At 40.6% G+C, this 23,728-nt stretch overlaps 1 protein-coding gene across 1 annotated transcript in view; it reads left to right on the forward strand.

The window, feature by feature from the left end:
- The window catches only part of LOC138946081 (uncharacterized), a gene marked incomplete in the record, with an annotated part of 65,726 nt that extends 42,100 nt beyond the window's left edge, over positions 1–23,626 (forward strand). The window contains 5 exon segments of the mRNA XM_070317594.1: positions 2,250–2,471; positions 14,758–14,892; positions 15,295–15,424; positions 22,222–22,302; positions 23,056–23,626. Of these exon segments, the coding sequence (XP_070173695.1) occupies positions 2,250–2,471; positions 14,758–14,892; positions 15,295–15,424; positions 22,222–22,302; positions 23,056–23,127 (640 nt within the window).
- Positions 23,627–23,728: the final 102 nt, after the last annotated feature.

Below are 23,728 nucleotides of genomic sequence, written 5' to 3' on the forward strand. Positions count from 1 at the left end.
GTGTGTGTGTGTGTTTTTGCGTGCGTGCGTTTAATTATTGAAATGGGGTTTGTTGGTGCACAAAATAAAAACAAGTCGGGTAAGGCAAAATTACTACATTTAGTCAAGCTGTGGAACTCACAGAATGAAACTGAACGCACTGCATTTTTTCACCAAGACCGCATCCACAGTCCACTGCTCGTGGCAAAGGCAGTGAAATCAACAAGCCAGAATAGTGCGGTAATGGTCGCGCTGTGCTGCATAGCACGCTTTTCTGTACCTCTCTTTGTTTTAAATTTTCTGAGCGTGTTTTTAATCCAAACATATCATATCTATATGGTTTTGGAATCAGGAACCGACAAGGAATAAGATGAAATTGTTTTTAACTCGATTTTGGAAATTGTATTTTAATCATAATTTTTATATTTTTAATTTTCACAGCTTGTTTTTAATCCAAATATAACATATTTATATGTTTTTTGAATCAGAAAATAATGAAGAATAAGATGAACGTAATTTTGGATCGTTTGAAAAACAAAATTTTAATTACAATTTTCAGATTTGTAATGACCAAAGTCATTAATTAATTTTTAGGCCTCGAAGCTGAAATGTAATACCAAAGTCCGGCCTTCGTCGAAGATTGCTTGGCCAAAATTTCAATCAATTTGATTGAAAAATGAGGGTGTGACAGTACCGCCTTAACTTTTTCAAAAAGCCGGATATGACGTCATCAAAGACATTTATCCACACACACAAAAACCACGTCCGGGGATATCATACCCAGGAACTCTCATGTTAAACTTTATAAAGATCGGTCCAGTAGTTTACTCTGAATCGCTCTACACACACACACACACACACACACACACACACACACACACACACACACACACACACACACACACACACACACACACACACACACACACACACACCACGACCCTCGTCTCGATTCCCCCTCTATGTTAAAACATTTAGTCAAAACTTGACTTAATGTAAAAATTAAAGAAATACAAATACAAAAAAAATCGTACCAGCAAAAGCCGTACATGTGCAAAGAACCGACCAGCGATAACGCGTGCGAGTCTTCAGGGCATAGTACTTAATCACAGTGACATCTGAGTATGTCGTAGTGTCCTAGAAAGAAGGGACACCATCTTGACGTCTTCCGAGGAAAGTTTTGCGCTGGTATACATTTTACATAAAATATCTCTGTTTTCCTGACCTTTAAAACGAAAGGAAATCTTTCAGGGGCTAGGTGGGCGTTGGGTGGCTTATTGTCTGGTTATATATTTAGAACACGAGCGTTTTGACTAAATGTTTTAACATAGAGGGGGAATCGAGACGAGGGTCGTGGTGTGTGTGTGTGTGTGTGTGTGTGTGTGTGTGTGTGTGTGCGCGTGTGTGTGTGTGTGTGTGTGTGTGTGTGTGTAGAGCGATTCAGACTAAACTACTGGACCGATCTTTATGAAATTTTACATGAGAGTTCCTGGGTATGAAATCCCCCGACTTTTTTTCCATTTTTTCGATAAATGTCTTTTATGACGTCATATCCGGCTTTTTGTAAAAGTTGAAGCGGCACTGTCACACCTTCATTTATCAATCAAATTGATTGAAATTTTGGCCAAGCGATCTTCGACGAAGGCCGGACTTCGGTATTGCATTTCAGCATCACTTTGGTCATTAAAAATCTGAAAATTGTAATTAAAATTATTTTTTTATAAAACGATCCAAAATTACTTTTAATAATATTCTTCATCATGTTCTGATTCCAAAAACATATAAATATGTTATATTCGGATTAAAAACAAGCTCTGAAAATTAAACATATAAAAATTATGATTAAAATCAAATTTCCGAAATCGTTTTAAAAACAATTTCATCTTATTCCTTGTCGGTTTCTGATTCCAAAAACATATAGGTATGATATGTTTGGATTAAAAACACGCTCAGAAAGTTAAAACGAAGAGAGGAAAATTGCTAACGCCCTGACCCAGGGTCGAACTCGCAACCTCTTGCTTCCGAGCGCAAGTGCGTTACCACTCGGCCACCCAGACAAAATGCCTCTATAACAATTTGCCGAAGATTAAGGCAGTTCTTTGTGTCCCTGTTACCACACCGTAAAATTTTTTTAGACAGAGCTGCTGAAATGACGGCTATGTTTTCAATGATTTCAATGAAAGTTTTGGGCAAAGTTTTACCGACTGCTGGTGCCAAAGGACATTATTTTGTGTGCACTCTGTATACATATTTCTTCTTTCTTCCCGCAGTTTCGTAACGGGCAAGTCGCTGTTCGAGACGATTCACGTGCAGCGCGAGAAGATGACGCTACACACGCGCGTGCAGATCCTGCAGGGGGTGGCTCAGGGCATGGGCTATTTGCATGCCAAGGGCATCGTGCTGCGCAAGCTCAACACCGTCAACATCTTCCTCTGTCCTAGGGTCAAGGTCTCCGCCATCGACTTCAGCCTTCCCGAGGCCAGGCACAACAGGTAAAGGTCAAAGTCAAGGTCACTGACTTGGTTTAAACAAGACTGTATTCAAATTGTATCATGACATGTACAATATTATGACATTTAGGATTTCTCACTCAAGCATAGTGCCTATTTTAAGCAATCTGACAGACTGTTGAATGTAGGGAAAGGGCTCGCGTCATATACCGGCTTCTTATATTGACCACTTCAGTTATAATGAGAAAATAAATATATATTTCTTGTTGTAAATCGCAGGGAGTTCCAGCTATTAGCGATTGCACATTAGGTTATATGCACCCGTTGAGTCTTATCGCAAAGTAGATTGTGCGTCAGTCATTACAATAGCAAAATCACTATCAGGAGAACCCTTTTGGTGCCGATCTGTTTACCTTCTCGGTACGTTGTTATTGAGGTATAAAGAGATGATTGGTGAGAGGGTGGTCTTGACAAGGGGTTTCTGTATGTTTCTGCTTTGTACACGGTAGATGTATCAATTGTTTAGTTGTGATCTTAATTAAAGCGTGCATATCAAGATTTTTCCCACAGCAGTTGCTTTGAAGAGGGAGGAGTAATCACGAAGATGTGGTGCGATACAAACACATTTAATTACGTCCTCCTGCAAGAAGACGGATCAGGTGCGCAAAAAAAGATTTCTTTGTTCTGTCCTTCGCTGAAAAGGCCAAAGATTCACACCTTTTCGGGAAAGGAAATGTTTTCCATAGCTGTGCCATTAACATTTTGGATGATGCCAGGGAAGTGGCAATCGCAGAAAAACAGGAAGATGGTGTAGGGGTTCCTTCTAGGCTGAGAGGTTTTACGTTCCTACTTTTTAGCCTGTTCTCTCTCTCTCTCTCTCTCTCTCTCTCTCTCTCTCTCTCTCTCTCTCTCTCTCTCTCTCTCTCTCTCTCTCTCTCTCTCTCTCTCTAACATGAAGGATTTTTTTTGTATACAAACACATATTTCTCTGTTATATATAATTTTCAAGCATTGCTAAAGAATCCTAATGCATCTTAAAATGTCTTATTGGTTGCTTGACATGTTAATTATGGTAAATATGTCATTTGTACTATAGTTAAACTTATCTTTTATTTCTTCTTGTTTGTTACCCCTCAATGGGCGAGGGCCGGATGAAAAAAAGCATGTATACATTGCTTACTAGATGAATACCCGCTTCGCCGGGGACCCGGCTTCGCCGGGGACCCGGCTTTGCCGGGTGTTTGCCGGCGCACCGCACGAAGGAAGGGAGATAAACGCGCAAAACACTGGAGAAGAGTAATACCCAGCTTCGCCGGGACAGTGACCTTCTAAAAATAGTATAACGGGAATATGGATTGAACGTTGTCGACAGTGACCTTCTAAAAATAGAAACGGGAATATGGATTGACGCCACACGAAGGAAGGGAGATAAACGCTGAAAACACTGGAGAAGATAAGGAAGAGTTACTGGGAATGGATCCAGAGAAAAACCAAAATCGGTTCAGCGCTGCGCGCTGAGAGCACGTGTTGAAATATCTCATCGACCAGGTTGTGTCCGGGGTGTAGCTGAATATGGCCACCAAATTTGAAAGAGATCCATCGAGAACTTTGGCCGTGCATCGCGGACACACACACAGACACAAGTCGTATATATATATAGATAGATAGATTATCTCTCTCCCCCACAGCCTAACAGAACGGACGGGCTTAAAACACAGTGCCGCGTTCAAAAAGGCTCTCCACCGGTCCATCCCCCCACCTCCCTGTGCGTACAGCGGGTACGCGTCCCTGTCCCCCACCTCCCCCACTCCACCCCCACCCCAGAAGGAAGGGGGTTCGTGTCTCGAGACGTCACACCTACCACATCTCAACTCTCGCTCACCATACCCCAACTACTATTGGGTGTGTGCGCCCGCCGGCACCCCCTGCCGGGAGCGAAGGGCCAGGGCTCCACCCGGCGGGACGGTAGCTGTGCACCGCACACCCTAATAGACCCTCCACACCATACCCCAACTACTCTCTTGTTCGTTCCTTAGGTGAAAATCTATTTTATTCTCAAAACTATTTTAGATGTATGTAATTACTCGTCAATATACGACAAACTATTTTATACGCAACATTATTTAGAGGCCAGTACCATGTGTATATACCCCATATCTGTGTGAGCGAATGTGTTCGGTGCGTCACTGTGGCATAGATAGCTTTCTTAAACTGCAAGTGAAATGAAAAAAGGCCTATGTGCTGTATATATCTGCTTTTAAGCTCTCCCTGTACAAATCTGAATCACCTGTTTTAACCTTTGATTTTATAAAGTGGCTCTGAAATTTTATCACTTTTTATAAAGTACTTTTTTGGAAAATAAACGTATACTTTTAACATCCTATTCCCAATGCTCTTGGAGACAACGGGTGCCAAACCCAATTATATTAAATCACACTATCTAGAAGAAGAATGTATCCCTCTTAACAAACTTTTATCATCACTACTCCTGCCACCCCGTCATCCTCCCCTCTTTTCTCACTTTTACCAGCTCCTTAGCGTATCACCAACTCTTGTCCCAAATAGAAATAGTTTCTGAGAGGACGTAAACTCCCCCCTTTAGTTCCACTCTCTCTCTCTCTCTCTCTCTCTCTCTCTCTCTCTCTCTCTCTCTCTCTCTCTCTCTCTCTCTCTCTCTCTCTCTCTCTCTCTCTCGCGCTCTCTCTCTCTCTCTCTCTCTCTCTCTCTCTCTCTCTCTCTCTCTCTCTCTCTCTCTCTCTCTCTCTCTCTCTCTCTCTCTCTCTCATCAGCATGCAACAAGGTCAACATGTGTTTGAAACTCTAGTTTGAATATTTGTTGCTCACGGCCAATCTTCTAACGGATTTTTGTATTATTGACATATAACTTAACTATAATTCAGTGATTGAAATTCTTTGAGAGAAGAAAAAGGACTTCATCACCACTTAAAGCTATTTCATATTGTGACATTGTTAACTAATCTAAAATTCAGTATTTGCAATTCTTTGAGAGAAGAAAAAGGACTTCATCATCAACTCAAAGCTATTGCATATTGTGACATTGTTAACTTAACTAAAATTCAGTGATTGCAATTCTTTGAGAGAAGAAAAAGGACTTCATCATCAACCCAAAGCTATTGCATATTGTGATATTGTGACATTGTTAACTTAACTAAAATTCAGTGATTGCAATTCTTTGAGAGAAGAAAAAGGACTTCATCACCAACTCAAAGCTATTGCATATTGTGACATTGTTGTTTATACTACAACATTAATTAATCTGTTATATTGTATCTAGAATTGTGTTTATGAACTATAATTGTTTATATTTCATTTGTACACATTTCAGCTTCCTCCATATTCCGTCATCGTACATTTTTGTTAGGTTTCTAAACTAATCTTATGGCATCTTCAAATAATAATTGTCAAAATCATTGGCTTCTCAAAGAAGGACTCCATATCGGCCATTTAAACATTAACCATGCATATAACAAAATAACAGACATATTATCTTTACTTTCAAACAACGGTAACAACTTTCATATTTTTGGCTTTACGGAATCTCGACTATCTAACATCATACCTGATTCAGATATTTCCATTTCAGGTTATAATACATTACGAAGAGATTCTACAAAACACTTAGAAACTGGCTTGTTAGTTTATATTAACGAATCAATAATTTACAAGCGTCTTCATCATCTTGAAACACCTGGTGTTGAATGCATTTGGTTAGAAATAGGATTAAAAAGATCAGCACCAATCATTGTTGGTTTTTGCTACCGAAATCCAGCAGAAAAGGTTCACTGGTATGATGAATTCATGGATATGATGGATACAGTTTCAAATGAATCAAAAGAAATAATTCTTCTAGGAGATTTTAATATTGATCTTCTGAAACAAAATAAAACTTGGTTCGACACTATTAATCTATTAAATATACATCAAATGATCCAAAATCCAACAAGAGTTACTCCCAATTCTAAAACACTCATTGATCATATTTATGTTTCTGAAAAACGTCATATCAAAGAAACATGTGTACCCTTTTTTTTCTGTCAGTGACCACTTTCCCATTTGTATCACTTGGTCTCGTAAAGGGGTTAAAATTCCAAGGGTTGGTCACAAAACTATTACATATCGTTCATTCTCTCATTTCAGTGAAAGTGCATTTCTTTCTGATCTCAAAAATAGCCCACTTTCAAATACTTACAATTTTACAAATCCTGACGAAGCTTTAGAGTTTTGGACATCTATTTTCATTATCATTTACAATAAACATGCACCACTGAAAACACATCGAGTAAAGCAGACAGAAAAACCCAAATGGATCGACCAAGACATAGAAAATGCTGCAAATTACCGTGACTTCTTAAAACAACATGGTACCCACGAAGAGTACACACAACAAAGAAATAAAGTAAATTCCTTGAAACGAAAAAGTAAACAACATTATTTTCAACATCTCATTACATCTAAACAAGATTCAAAATCTATTTGGAAAGCAATTAACCAACTCACAAACAAAGAAACGTCAACAAAATCTTCACAAATAATTGACATTTCTGCAGATACACTCAATGACCATTTCTCAAAAATTGCTGATAAAGTAATTTCTTGTGATCGGACACAGTCAAATAATTTAGAACATTTAAAGGAATACTGCAATTCAAAACAGATACATTTTCAGCATACACTGCCACCAATGACTATACTGGATGTTTACTCTCATCTTCAGCATCTAAAACAAACCGGAACACGTGACATAGATGGTCTGGATGCAAAAATTATAAAAATGGCAGCTCCAGTTATCACAGATACATTGACATTTATCTATAACCTTTGTATTGACAAAAGCTATTTTCCTAAACAATTCAAACAGGCTAAAGTGATTCCTCTCTTTAAATCAGGAGATACTACAAATCCTTCAAATTATAGACCAATATCAATTCTATCAATCCTTTCAAAGCCTCTTGAAAAACATATCAATAAACACATCCTTTCTCACTTTGAGAACAATAAATTGATCCATGATAATCAATCAGGTTTTAGGCAAAAACACTCATGTCAAACAGCGCTTATTAGTTTAGTAGACCAATGGCTGACAAACATTAATAATAATCAGTTCTGTGCTGCTCTATTTGTTGACTTTGCTAAAGCTTTTGACCTAATTGACCATAAACTCCTTATCAAAAAGCTTGAGATTTATGGAATTGCAACAGATTCCATAAACATTTTAACATCTTTCCTGTCAGACAGACAGCAAAGTACTTATCTGAAACAATCATACTCTTGTAAGCCACAAGGTTCTATTCTTGGTCCATTACTATTTTCTATATATATAAACGACCTACCTCTATTTGTAAAATGCATGTGTGAACTATTTGCAGATGATACTACAATTCATTCTAGTCACCAAGATCTTAATAAACTAGCAAATATCCTCCAAGAAAACATTGAACGATTACTTGAATGGTCAGAACTAAACCATATGTCACTGAATCCAAATAAAACTAAATGCATGCTACTTACCACGAGGCAAAAAAGACAAAATCTAACATCTAAATTTCCGACATTGCTAATACGAAATCAAGATGTTACCGAAGTTGATAGCCATAAAGTCTTGGGAATAACTATTGACAATAACCTGTCTTGGTCAAAACATGTAGATACACTTTGTAAAAACACATCCAAAAAAATATTTCAGTTATCAAAAATCAAACACTTTCTAGACCTTCGCACAAGAAAACTGTTTTTTCAGGCACATATTCAGTCAGCTATTGACTATGCGTCCACAGTGTGGGACTCTGCAAGTGCAAATACTTTGAAACACTTGGGCAGTTTACATAGAAGAGCTGTTAAATTAATTATTTTAAAAAATACATCTCTTTCCATGACTGATTATAAACGATTGCAAATTCTTCCTATCAAAGATAGATTTGCATATAACAAAGGTGTGATGATGCATAGAATTATGTCAGGGAATGCCCCTACACTCATTGCCTCAAATTTCAAAATAAATCATTATAGAAAATGTAACAAATTAATTACACCAACTCCAAGAATTGACCTATACAAGTCGAGTCTATTATATTCTGGAGCAATTATGTGGAACGCCATTCCAAATATAATTACGAATTCATGAAACATCATTCAAGGAATATTACATGCTGTTTCTTTTACAAAACTTATAAAAACTATTATCAAGCAGCTGGCAAAATATAACTGTACTCTCTGATTATATTGAAAAACATGATTATATATAATTCATGAAGGATTTTTTTTCTTTTTTTTTTTTTTTTTTTTTTTTTTTTTTTACAAACACATATTTCTTTGTTATATATAATTTTCAAGCATTGCTAAAGAATCCTAATGCATCTTAAAATGTCTTATTGGTTGCTTGACATGTTAATTATGGTAAATATGTCATTTGTACTATTGTTAAACTTATCTTTTATTTCTTCTTGTTTGTTACCCCTCAGTGGGCGAGGGCCGGATGAAAAGAAGCATTTATGCATTGCTTATTCTGTAACCCTCGTAAAAAAAAAAAGTAAAAAAAAAAAATTTCAATTCAATTCAATTCTCTCTCTCTCCTCGAAATCAATTCTTTCGGAGTAACTGAAACGTGCTGGAATAAAAGATCAATAGACATATAACATCTCTTTCATCGATCATCTCGGTATATTCTCTTTTTTTCAAAATGAATTCTTTCCGAGACACTGAAACGTGCTTTAAAATAGATCTGCTTACAAATAGCATCTTCGTCATCGACCATCTCGATCTGTCGTATTTCTACAAAATGAATGATTTTAGATACTCTAAAACGTGCTTTAACAAAATTGATATTCCGGGTTAGGGTTAGGGTTTCTTTGGCTTCGATCATCTCCATGTGCTCAATCGTACAAAAATAAAGGCAACGACCAAGTAAGTCTGTGTGTGCCTTAATTCTTCCAGCATCATCCAATAATCTATTATCGTATCGCTCGGAGAAGACTACCAGAACTATAAGAAAGTTTCAGACAAAAGACTGAGACAGAAATGGAGAAATGTGTACTTGTCCTGCTCACATTTGCTTCCCGAGAAGCACAATAGACTCACGTAATTAAGTACTCTACGCATGGTCCCGTTAGAACTTTTTATCAATATCAGCTTGTCTTACATTTCTGCCTTGCACGCGTGAAGTGTTAAGTTACACTTATTTCTGTCCGGATCAAAGTAGGTTATACGTTAGTGCTGTACTGTCGAAGGTGGGTTTTTTTTGGTAGGCGTTTATTTTTTGTAGGCGTTTATTGACACTGTTCTGCGTCACGTCCAATAGATTAGTAATGGCGAACGCACTAAATGACGCTTTTTTGCTTGATGAAGGTATTTAGGTTTCAGAAGATGGTTTGTTTAAGACCGGGTTAAAGATGGTTGTTGGAAGTAAATACAGGTTGGTGCCATACATTTTGCATATCGGGAGACGTAAATTTATAGCGGTACATTTGGACCGCCCAAAATAAAAATCAATAAAAAACAAGAAATTCCTCCGAGGTAGGAAAAACACCCCCGTTGGTCAAAGGGAAATAACCATTCTCACTGCCACCAACTGAGAAGGTTATTTCCCTTTGACCATTAATATGTGCCTCTATAAGTCCTTGTAGAATCTTAATCCACCAATAACTCCCTAACCGTGTGTTTGACTGGTCCCAATTTTTGTAAGGACCGTCTCAGGAATGTATAGAACCTGTTCACCAAGTTTGGTGACGATCGGTCCGTTCATTCTTGAGATCTATATGCGAACACAAACACACACCCAAACAAACAAACAAACACATCGAGCGAATCCTATACACACCCCTATACCGGGGGTGTAAAAAAGTGTTTACTTGCCATAGGCTGGAAAACCAAGAAAGATTAAATGAATCATCTTTTTATTTGTTAAATTTTAGTTTTTTTGTGTTTGTTGTTTTCTTGCTTGCTGTTCGGCATCCTTTTCCGTACAACAGACATTTAATACCTCATTTTGTGGGAAAAAACCCAAATATCCATTATAAAGGGTATAAGTATTGATACTTAATACTTAATAAGTCACTTAATACTTTAGTTCACAAAAGCACGCCGTACCTTGCTCCAGCATACACACCATACGTGTGTTTCGAGAAGAAGAAACAAGTCGCGTAAAGCGAAATTACTACATTTAGTCAAGCTGTGGAACTCACAGAATGAAACTGAACGTAGTCCGTCGCTAGTGCAAAAGGCAGTGAAAGTGACGAGCCTGTTTGGCGCGGTAGCGGTTGCGCTGTGCTTCATAGCACGCTTTACTGTACCTCTCTTCGTTTTAACTTTCTGAGCATGTTTTTAATCCAAACATATCATATCTATATGTTTTTGGAATCAGGAACCGACAAGGAATAAGATGAAATTGTTTTTAAATCGATTTCGGAAATTTAATTTTGATAATAATTTTTATATATTTAATTTTCAGAGCTTGTTTTTAATCCAATTATAACATATTTATATGTTTTTGGAATCAGCACATGATAAAGAATAAGATGAACGTAAATTTGGATCGTTTTATAAAAAAAAATTTTTTTTTACAATTTTCAGATTTTAATGACCAAAGTCATTAATTAATTTTTAAGCCACCAAGCTGAAATGCAATACCGAAGTCCGGCCTTCGTCGAAGATTACTTGGCCAACATTTCAATCAATTTGATTGAAAAATGAGGGTGTGACAGTGCCGCCTCAACTTTTACAAAAAGCCGGATATGACGTCATCAAAGACATTTATCGAAAAAATGAAAAAAAATGTCCGGGGATATCATTCCCAGAAACTCTCATGTAAAATTTCATAAAGATTGGTCCAGTAGTTTAGTCTGAATCGCTCTACACAAACACACGCACAGACAGACACACACACACACACACACACACACACACACACACACACACCCACACACACACACACACACACCCTCGTCTCGATTCCCCCCTCTACGTTAAAACATTTAGTCAAAACTTGACTAAATGTAACAAACACCTTGGATATGTATAAATATTTCAATTAACGCAAGCCCTGGTAGAAACCTGATACATGTCTTCTACATCTGAGCACGCACCTAACCTTTCCAGGGATAGTGGTGCTTCTAAGAACAACGTCTTATTTTTATTTTATTCGACTTTTCAGTGTGTTTTCTGTTTCTTATTCCCCTTGTAACAATCATTGTGTGAATGTGAGCGAAAGAACGATCTATTTTCATTTCTGAGTGGTGTCCTTGTTGTCTGAGCCTTTAAGATAACTGAATTACACAATTATGACACCGCACGAGTTAACAAGAGTAAATTCACTAGCTGCTATTTCGAGCAAACCGGCTAGAATACTGAGATTGGGTATTCACAATTAAAAATTGTTAGATATTAAATTGTTGAAAGAAAAAAAAACCAACGGCAAAAGCTAGCTGAATTCTTTAGTTTTATTTGAATTCGTGAAAGTCCTAAGTTTTATAAAAAAAAAAAGGCAAAACGAAACTTACTACAGGCTGACAGACACAGATGGAAAAGCAAAGAAAGAAAGAAAAGAAAAGACACAGAATTTCAAATGTGACCCTCCACCACGGAATGAGTCGCATGTCACCTTTGCATGATTTTCATATTTTTACATTGCTCTAAAGAGTTTTTTATGCTCTATCCAGTGGTGAAAACCGTTTTAGAAAAGAGCAAAAACTGTTTGAGTGTTAAGCCTGTGACTAAGGTGACCCTCACATTGTTACCAGACACTTCCCGGACTTTTATTAAGCCTAGCGCAAAACCGCGCGAGGTGACATGCGACTCATTTCGTGGTGGAGGGTCACAAATCTGCATTAATGGATGTCAATTTTTACTCCTAAACTGCATCTACCACAGCAGGCTTTTTGCACATTAGTCTCGCACAGTACCTGGTCGTTTGCCTTATAAATTCAATCTTCTTTGCCCACTATTTTATGTCTTGTCACTGCACAATTTCGCAGCTGAAACCGGCAGCGCTTCACCAGACCAGTACAAAGCTCCAGGTCCCCAGGGGTACATTTTTACCCGGCGCCGTTACTATGGATACGAGACTGTGTCCCAAATGTCGGTCAAGGTCAAAGCAGGTCTCTGAAGAATTATGACAAATCCGAGTTTGCCTTGACATTGACATCGAATGGCTTTTTTCCTTGCGTTGCTATTGCCTCTCCTGGGAGCGATACGGTGTGCAGGAAAATGACAGGATTAAACAGGACTGACAGGCTGGGACCTGCGCCGATACATGGGGAAGAATGTGTGCCTAGCGAAGAAGGGGGGAGAGAGAGAGAGAGAGAGAGAGAGAGAGAGAGAGAGAGAGAGAGAGAGAGAGAGAGAGAGAGAGAGAGAGAGAGAGAGAGAGCGAGGAAAACATGGCAAAGCAAAGATTCAGGTTACTTGGATTTGTTGGGATTTGTTTTGGAGATAAAATACTTTTGTGTTTGTGTTTGGAACATGAATGTGTCATTTCGCCGAAGGCTTATTATTGAAACGTTTTTTGCACCGACTTCATTTCCTCTCCTGACTCCAGATTATGAGAATAAGACACCGCACCACCACTACTGCCCCCCCCCCCCCTCCATCCTTCTGCTCCTCCTCTTTCTTCTAAGCTTACTTTTAATTTATTTTTCTTCTTGCTTTGTTTCTTTTGTTTGTGTCCGAGCCAAATCTGCAGGTAATTGGAAATGTAAATGTCTTGCTGATATCTCAGACTAATTTCCCTTCAAGAAGAAGGCTAAACGAGTTGCGCAACTTGGCAGACAAAATGTCGACATATAGCTGGTGTTCCTTTACTGGAGTTAGAAATGGGAGAGCCTTCATGTTTGTTTTGTTTTTCTCCCTTTGTTTCTTTTTTCCGATCTTGTTTTGTTTCGCTTTGTTTATGTTAAGACAGTATCGTACATGAACTAAAATAAATGCGGACACCACCTATGCGTGGACCGGCACGGTTGGCCTAGTGGTAAGGCGTCCGCCCCGTGATCGGGAGGTCGTGGGTTCGAACCCCGGCCGGGTCATACCTAAGACTTTAAAATTGGCAATCTAGTGGCTGCTCCGCCTGGCGTCTGGCATTATGGGGTTAGTGCTAGGACTGGTTGGTCCGGTGTCAGAATAATGTGACTGGGTGAGACATGAAGCCTGTGCTGCGACTTCTGTCTTGTGTGTGGCGCACGTTATATGTCAAAGCAGCACCGCCCTGATATGGCCCTTCGTGGTCGGCTGGGCGTTAAGCAAACAAACAAACAAACCTATGCGTGTGTACTAAAAATAACGGGAGCGTCCTTTCTTTTCATTTGTTATTTCTTTTGTTCTTTTTCTTCTTTTCTAGTAGTTAGGCAGACCAGATGGCACACATTTCCAACTGTCTCACGTCCATGTTCAAACTTTTCTTCGTGACAAAATATGAAGTTAATTTTGAAGTGCGATATGAGAGTTCAACTATGGAGAACATTTCCTTGATGAAGTACAGTTGCCGCTAGCCATGATAATACTTTGTGGTAGGAGAAAGTTGGTAATGACTGTGTTTGGGGGAAATTGAATTGTGCCCAATAAATAACCTAAGCAAAGATCTACGGCATGCACACACGCTTGTAGAATCAATAGGAAAGACACTCTACCAAGTTATTGCTGTCCTCTTATAGGAGGGACGGATGAACGAGAGAGAGAGAGACAGACGGACAGACAGAACTGTGTCGTTTGTACTGTGGAGAACCAAAGTCTTCGGAATACCTCCCCTGTTGCCCCCAGCTGCCCCCTCAAGGAATGAGAGAACGCCGGATCAGAAAAAAGAAAGAATTAACAAGAGAGAAAGAAACCCGAGTTCATAAAGTTCATACAGGAAGAAATATAACTTTTTAATACCAGACATGCTGTGGTGCACATTTCCAAGAACGAGAAAGCCGCAGAATTCGTCACTAGAGGTATTTTCAACAGGACAAGGGAGTCTGTCTTCGCTGAGAGAGAGAGAGAGAGAGAGAGAGAGAGAGAGAGAGAGAGAGAGAGAGAGAGAGAGAGAGAGAGAGAGAGAGAGAGAGAGAGAGAGAGAGAGAGAGAGAAGAAAGAGAAAGAGAGAGTGCAAAATGTTATTTTTGTATTAGGAAGAGGGAGACAAAGAGAGCCAATTAACTGCTATGTATGCACATCTTCAAATCTGAGAAAGGCCGGCAGTCCGTGTGGTCACAGCCGCTCCTAAAACGGGTGTGACTGAACAAACACGCAGGACTCTGCGATTCATGGTTGCTAGTTGTTGCGAACCATTCAGGACACTGGTACTCATTAGATCCATAATCCATCGATCACTTCTGTGTTTCAGGAAAGACTACGCGTGCATACCACGAGGCCATCTGTCCTATGTGGCTCCAGAGTTGCTCAGCTCGCTGAGAGTAATGCCGCCTAGGCTGGTGCCCACCGCAGCGCCCTCACCGGAAACGGATGTTTATGCTTTTGGGTGAGTTCTGCATGTGACCCGGCTGCCTTCGGCCATTCTGAATTGCGGTCTTTTAGTCTCATTTTGAATGTCTGTTCGTTTGTGGCTTGCTTAATTGGTTGATTTCTGTGTAAGCTAGATAGAGACCAATTCAGTTCACACACGCACGTACGCACACACACACACACACACACGCACACAAACACACACTCACACACTCACACACATACGCACACACACACTCTCACACACACACACACACACACACACACACACACATACACACACACGCACACACACACACACACACACACACACACACCAGCTAGTCCAGTCTTGCTATAGCTACATCAAAGCATTACTAGCTTTTGTGTCGCAACGAATATGATCTTGATGAGTTGAATTCCCGCTTTACCGTTTCAGAACAATTATGTACGAGGTCCTCGGGGGGTCCTACCCTTTCCCCGGTTTTCCTCCCGAGTCCGTCATCTGGAGTGTGTGCAGCGGTCACAGGCAGAACCTGGCAAATATCAACTGCACCATACCACTAAAGGTTTGCTTATGGGTTAAAGGCACACTCCTCATTCCCGTGTAAACAGTTCACCTCATCGTTGACAACAAGGCCATGCTTTCACATGAGATAAGACCATCCCTCAACTTGGTCACATACCAAAAATAAACAGCCCGTGTGCTCTCTGTTAACAGTGATGATTTTTTATGAATTAATTTTCTAGTGACTTTTTAAGTACTTAATACATCACAAAAATCCAACTCACCACATAAAACAGTCAGGGGGATATTGTTGGTTTATTATGATGTGACCAAATGGAGGGGTGGTCTTGTCTCGTGTGAAAGTCTGGCCAGGTCTCAGATGGACCCCCCGCGGGTTAGGGGGAAGAATTTACCCGATGCTCCCCAGCATGTCGTAAGAGGCGACTAACGGATTTTGTTTCTCCTTTTACCCTTGTTAAGTGTTTCTTGTATAGAATATAGTCAAGTAAGGTAATATATTGTACTACGTTGCAAGCCCCTGGAGCAAATTTTTGATTAGTGCTTTTGTGAACAAGAAACAATTGACAAGTGGCTCTATCCCATCTTCCCCCTTTCCCCGTCGCGATATAACCCTTCGTGGTTGAAAACGACGTTAAACACCAAATAAAGAAAAGACTCAGATGGTGAGACAAACTTGGTTTCACGAGAAGGAGTGTGCCTTTAAATTAAAACTTTATTTAAAACTTCTTGACAGTGTTAAAAAAAACACCCGTAATAATGAAAAGTAGCACAGCAAGCGTAAATCTTAAAAATGCATGTTCTTTTGAACATTTAGTTTTGCTATTGCTGTTATGTTTTGTTTTTATCAAGGAAGAAATCTGAGGTAGGTAGATTAACAATCAACGTTCCAAAAACAAGACTACAAAAATAATCAGTAAGGCCTAAAAAAAAAAATAGGTGTGGTTACGGTAACCCGACCTACCCTATTTTTAGGGGCCGATCCTATAACTTTTTATTACATTTGTCAAAAAAAAAACAAAAAAAAACCGAGTGCAAAAAACGCAATGAAAGCGAAAGCGCCCGTGTCGCACACTTATTTCCCTGTCAAGTACCGTACTTTCCGGGTCATAAGGCGCGACTTTTTTCCTCGAGTTCGACCCCTGCGTCTTGTATAACGAAGCGCCTAATCCGTGTATGAAATACGAAAAAAATCAAAGAGACCGCTTGAGTACCAGTCAAACAACTTGTGATAATGCATGTTTCAGCTACTAGGTACTGCCCTGCCTTTGATCTGGCCGCACACACAGATTTCCACTCTGTTAAACTCGGTCACTGACCGGTCACTGACCCCGATGCAGGAAGTGTTTCCTCTCTCAGATATGACAGGGGAACCACCTCTCATGGCAAAAACTGGGTCATTGACCCCTGGGAAGAAGGTCGTGTCTTTTAACAAGGCCACCCAGCTATCACAATGCCTTTGGTCACTGACCGGTCACTGACCCCGATGCAGGAAGTGTTTCCTCTCTCAGATATGACAGGGGAACCACCTCTCATGGCAAAAACTGGGTCATTTTGGTGCGCCCTATTGGCCCCCTGCGTCCAATGGGTGACTGGATTACAATTTTTTTTTTAAAAGAAGGGGGTGCGTCTTAGATAACAAAGCGCCTTGTCACCCGGAAAGTACGGTAGGTTTAATTTGTACACATTAGAAAAAAAAGTAAAAAAAAAAAAAAAAGTGATTGCCTACCTACCTACCCTATTTTTTTGGGCTATGTTACCGTAACCACACCTATTATTTTTTTTGGCCTAAAGGGTAACTTTTTGGAGCGTTTCGTCAGAAAAACGCTACATGCAGTCTGATGTTTTAACGTGAGTGTATGTTTTGATTGTCGTCTCCCTGTCTGATGTTTTAACGTGAGTGTATGTTTTGATTGTCGTCTCCCTCTCTGATTATCTTTACAGACCTTTGTTATTCTCTAGCATTGAGTAGTTCCAAGTGTTTTCATACAGTATGGAGTATTTTGTTTCCCAAAACATACACCTCACATTTCTGTGCGATTTTGAATTTGACAGATTTGTTGAACAATCAAAAAAGCGAAAAGAGCAAGGACGTGGGAGGGGGGGGGGGGGGGCGGGATGTGACATCGTCAAAAAATTATAAAAGCACACATACGCTTTTTCCTTTTCTGCCAGCTCCAGCTATTGTCACAAAATCACATACCACATCCCTTCAAATGCGTCTTTCTTGTACGAGCGTACACACACACACACACACACACACACACACACACACACACACACACACACACACACACACACACACACACACATATATCTCGTACCCACACAGACTTTAACCTTCACTGTTTACTTTTCCTTTTCCTGTCCCGCTGCGTGATAAAAAGGAATCCATACAACGTGAATGACAGAGTCAACATGGTAGCTGCACGTGCAAACCGTCTCCGTTTTTTGCCATATTCTTGCGACAGCAGCCAGGGAGAAAAGACACACCCTTGCTGATTGCGATCATTCCTATTGACACTTGCCGTAGACAGAGAGCTAACTTGATCGTTTGCTCTGATGACACAATGCAAGAACCGCTCAAACAATGGCGCTCCCTAAAGTTTAACGGGGCATCGATGTATAAAAGTAGGTTAGAAATAAGTGACTTTAAAGGCGCGGTCCTTCCCCGAGGAGACAGTTCCGCTCGATGCCTCAGATCTGCCAAGGCTTTTACCTAGTTTAAGAGCATCCCTACTCTTGGACACCTCCAGAAATTACCTTCGTTGCTTCCTGTGCAGAGAGGGATTTTTTTAAACGAATTAATTCCACATAAATTCAAAAAATTATTTCGTAATTTTAGTTTTGCTCAGCACCGAAAGCACCTTGGCTGTTGATTGTTTTGGTATGTGTCCAAGTGGAGATGGTGGTCTTGTCCCCACGTTAAAGCCTGTCCCCTGTTTCTTACAGGCGAGAATTGGCGAGTGGGGCGAGGAAGTACCGTTTCTTGGGCACATCTCGCCGCGAGTGACGCTAGAATTCTCGCCTCGAACACTAGGTAGCTTTGGGCTTGCTCGCTTGGCGAGAAAACATGACGGCCACGCAGCTGCCCATCCGATTGGCTGTCCATGGTTTTTTACCGACCAGTGCAGACGACCTTTTTGGAATCAACCAATGGTGTTTAATTCTTGCGTAGCTAGCCATTAAACCGTTTCATAGACAATCTCGCCTCCTAGCTTCGCGAGCGGCTAGCCCAAAGAATATCTCGCCTGAAAGAAACACGCGTCTGGTCAGATCTGATATGGGTAGCCGAATCGTTTACACAGGAAGGGCTGTGCCTTTAATGTAGCTTCAGGAACGTTTAGGATTCCTTGCGCATACATGAAATGACAGCGAATCGTGTTTGACGAAGAATAGAAAGAGGATAAAGGAGGGTGGGGTGGGTGTTGGGTGTGTGAAGCTAAACTAATGAGCTTTTATTTAGTGAAAAGGGTGTGACCTAAGTATTTTGTCGAGTTATTTATTTGCTTATCTCTCTGCTGTATTATCGAGGCAAATCTTAAACCCGATTTGAAAGAGAGAAAAAAAAGTCTTTTTAATCCTCTGGCGTTAGCACTAACTAAATGTTCCCAGACGATTATCTAATCATGTAGGCAAGGCAGGGGTAATTCGAACTATTGTAACCCGTTTTCAGACAAGCAATGATTGTCGGCTACGATATCTTATTGTTCTGACTTTTTTCCTTTCGAATGGTGTAATAATGACTACTTAAGTATTTTATTGTTTGAAATATGCTTTGGAAACCCAGAAGAAAAAAGACCCATTGTGTTAGGGACAAATAGGATACACAAAGGTATGTTTTTGATATGCGTAAATAACCGGACATATACCTTCGTTCGAGCTCAAAGAACATTAGCTGGTTAGTTCACACGTGTGCTTTAAAGACAAAAACTGTAAATGGAAGCCTGAGCTTAAGATGATGTTAGCTTCCCTTACGGATAAATATCCGGACTGTGATATTGTAATTAAGTTTCCACAGCAAGGTTTTCAGTCGTAGTTGATGCGAAAGCCAGGATGTTTCTGTTGACATATGTATGGTATTTGTAGTTGTTCCAAAACACACACACACACACACACACACACACACACACACACACACACACACACACACACACACACACACACACACACACACACACACACACACACACACACTTTGGAACTCCCCATCCAACACACACTTAACCAACACTGTCATTCCAGCCAAATAATGTGCCCAACCTTGTACTGCTTCAAAAGACTAGTATGTCGCAATCAACGTCGCATTCCACTGCCGTCTTTAGCTTCAGTTCACCAGAAGGAACTCAAGGCCTGATCAGATAATGCCTCGGTTGGGAAATGTAGATGTGCACAGTCGACGTGGGATTAGTGGTACGAAGACAGGTCCGGAAACGCGTGTTCCGTGCTTTACGTTCAGACACAAGGTGTGAGCCGCCAGCTACCGGAAGACAGGTGACAGCACGTTAGCCCTGCTTCGCGTACCTACCATGTGATTAGGGGGTGGGGGTGGGTGGTGCGGAAGTAATTTCGCGAATTGATTTTTTTGGTGTGTGTCCAATTGTTCCTATCCCACGTTAAAGCCGGAAGAGATGTATCGTCCCAATACAATGATTGTGATTTACAAGATGGTTTATAAAGGAAGGAAGACATCTTTACGTCGAGCAGCCATCTCCAAGCCAATAAAGAAGAGAACAGAGACAGAGCAAACAGCTGATTTTCTGGCCTTGTTTCTTTTAACGGTGTCGAAGTGTGTTTTCTCATGTTGTTTCAACATATATCTTCCTCCCAATCGCAAGCACTTCACAGGTATTGACACTGATGGGAAATCGAAGAGAGAAAGGTGTGGAATAATTGGAAGATTGTTTTGTTCACTCAGTGAACCTGAGAAAATTACTCATCTCGTAATTCGCCAGACAGGGTGTTATTATGCCTGTCTTGGCTCACTCGGCTAACCATACATGGATCGACGCGAGGAACTGGTGTGAAGCAAATTGGTTGTCCTAAGTGTTGTATATTGCTTTGTCGATGTAGCGATTACGGAGACTGAAAGGGTCGATGGTGTCATTATTTGGGCGATAATATTTAAGGCAAGGTTTTGGGCGCTCCTAGCGTTAAGATGCTCCTCCGCTCAGAGGACTGTTGACGCAACGATTTGTCGCAAATAAGGATATAAACAGTCAAAACATTATCACAAAACTATTCTACAGATGATTATACATACCTTTAATGTTGCTGCCAAACAAACTTTATGCTCCCGCCAAAATGCAATCAACATTTCCCGTGATCACGTTCTGGGGCTAAAGGCGGCTGTGTGGGGTATGCCAAAATGGAACCAAATACCATGTTTTACAAAAGTTTTACGTAATCAAACACAATGTCTTTACTTAAACTAGCCCAGATAGAAAGAATACTATCTTTCGTCGAGACTAATAGACTTTCATGTGGGGTTGTGTTGTGTTGTGGAATTGTTGTTTTTGTGTGTAAACGTACTGCACGCTGTTTATTTTATGCATCAGGTTATTACTCGTACTATTAACGCATCACCGGACGAGTCAGGGTTCCATTTCATCAGCGCCACAGCTGAAATATTCATGCTCGGCTGGTATATGCCTATGTTCGTTCTGGCTTTCTGCCAATATTATTCTGGGTTTTTATTCCAGAGCACATATTGCATATGATGCTGAACGATCTTAAATAATGTCTTTAAGATATCCAGGCCTGTATGTTTCTTTAGCTAATTCAGATACTCGACAACATTCAACTACTTTGAGTGCAAATCAGCCAATAGTACAAAAAAAATATTTAAAAAAAATAAAATAAAAATAGTTTGAGGGAAACCCGCGCGGCACGTAATACATAGAGTAAATGTTAAGAGCCCTTAATCACGACTATAGTGAATTGCGATAGTAAATTACGGGAACTGCATGGTCCAGAAATAAAGGCCCGGCACGCGAAGTGTTCAAAAACCGATTCGACCCAGTCCTGCGACTTTACGTTACCCTTATTGAGCATTCCATCAACTCTTGGGCTAATGGAAGGAGGAAGTCACTGTCTGGATCGTTGGTTTACCGATTTAAAGCAACCACACTCGGTGTAAAAAGTGGTTTTCTCCAGACACGTTATAGCTATTTAACGATAATGCTAACGATAATCCTGAATTCACAAGCCAAGGCCGAGAAAAAAATTCTTTGTAGTACTAGTGGGTCCAAAGGTTAATGGATACAACGGTGTCTTAAACATTGATCTCTAAGGTGAATAGAAGTTCATTAGTTAAAATGTACAACATCTTTCCACCAAGACCTATTTAAAGACTTAGTCTTGATAATTGGTGTGTTAGTACGCGCGTGCGTGTGTGTGTGTGTGTGTGTGTGTGTGTGTGTGAGCGTGCGTGCGTGCGTGTATGTGTGTGTGTGTGTGTGTTAATATATAGAAATGTTTTGCATAATTGCTTTTTTCAATAATTGATACCACTGACAGTGCAATTTCCTCTGTTTGCATCAACGCAAAGTACATCGTACATTGAAATGTCACGAACAGCCAAAGCCAAAAGTATCATTGAAGACCAGTTGTAACATGAGGTGTCAGCGGCCATTGGCCGCATGTACCAACCGAGCATGAATATTTTAACGGTGGCGCTGACGAAATGGTCCCCTAGCTAGTCATACGATGCGATAATACCAGATTAAGAAAATGCATGATATACTCGTTTGGTTTTGATTATTCTATTTAGCGTGTCTTATGCATCTTTAAATGCGTTTCAACCTGAAAGTGAAGACGTTTGTGTTTCTTTTCCGACAGACCCTCATCGAGGATTGCTGGTCGCACGAGCCGCTGTACCGGCCTGACTTCGCCGAACTCAGCAAGGAGCTGCACAAAAATGTGAGATATTGCCAAACCTCTTTTCAGACACGCAAGTGCGTGCACGCGCGAATTCACGCACTCATCAACGCGCACTGTTGGGCGCACAGACCCACAAATATTGATCATCACAGACAGAACAGACACTGAGATACACATACACGAACCAATTTTCTCTCTCTCTCTCTCTCTCTCTCTCTCTCTCTCTCTCTCTCTCAGTCTCTCAAACACAAGGTGACAGACACGCACGCACGCAAACACACACACACACAAACACACACACACACACACACACACACACACACACACACACACATTGTAACATGTCAATGTCTATCAAGTGCAATGTCACGGAGAGAGTAGTCTTTAAAGGAATAGAATGTAAGGGAGAAAACTGAGGGTCCCTCTCCCGCGGACTTTTCTTTGCCAGGTCGATTTTTGTGTGCGCTAGACACCCACCACTCATCCCTTCCCCCGGGCCTCTCTGTCTTTCTGACTGTCTGTCTGTCTAGTGACGGAATTCTGCGGCTTTCTCGTTCTTGAAAATGTGCACCACAGCATTGTCTGTCATGTTCTAGAATTGTTTTCTCTCCATTCTCTCCACCCTGCATGTACTTTGTAAACTCGGGTTTCTTACACTCTTCTTTCTGTCTTTCGTTCCTATTTATCTTTCTGTCATTCCTTGAGGGTGCTGCTGGGAGCAACGGGGGAGGTATTCCGAAGACTTTGGTTTTTTGATTAACCTTTAAGTGTACTGTTGATTATTTCTTTCAGTCTCCACAGTACAAACGACACAGTTCTTCGGAACCTGAACGTCTTAACCGCAGCCCTGGCGTTCTCGACTGACAATCAACCAGGGTGACCTTGCCTTGATGGCGACCTTGACCTTGCGCCGACCTTGACCTTAACGCGTCCAAGGTCGACAGCACGTGTCACGAGCCAGGGTCTCCCTTCTTTGATCAAAACAGCTGGTGGTTATTTCAGACACTGTTCCATGGAGTTGAATGTTTGTGCGGTGAACATTGTGTTAGCCTAAATTGTGTGTAATTATATGTGACTGCCCAGTGAATACACGACTATATAACTATAGGTTTTGGATTCAAGTTCTTTGTTTTCCAAACAACCTTCGTCATCCACAAAGCACATCCAGGCTTGGAATTTCCGAAGCGGCATAATGTTTGACGATGTTTTCCGGAAATCGTGTATTGTATTGTATAAATGACCTTGATATGACGGCTATCGTCGGCTAACCCTCATACCACACACCAACGCTGGAACAGCTTGGGTTTGAACTTCTCGCATTCACCAGTTTGTTCAATACTTGTTTGCATTTAAAGTGCGTGAGAACATGGTGGCCGGGTGGTAACGCACTTGCGCTCGGAAGCGAGAGGTTGCGAGTTCGACCCTGGGTCAGGGCGTTAGCAATTTTCTCCCCCCTTTCCTAACC

Source organism: Littorina saxatilis, linkage group LG1 (assembly GCF_037325665.1).
Source record: "Littorina saxatilis isolate snail1 linkage group LG1, US_GU_Lsax_2.0, whole genome shotgun sequence".
Lineage (NCBI taxonomy): Eukaryota > Metazoa > Mollusca > Gastropoda > Littorinimorpha > Littorinidae > Littorina > Littorina saxatilis.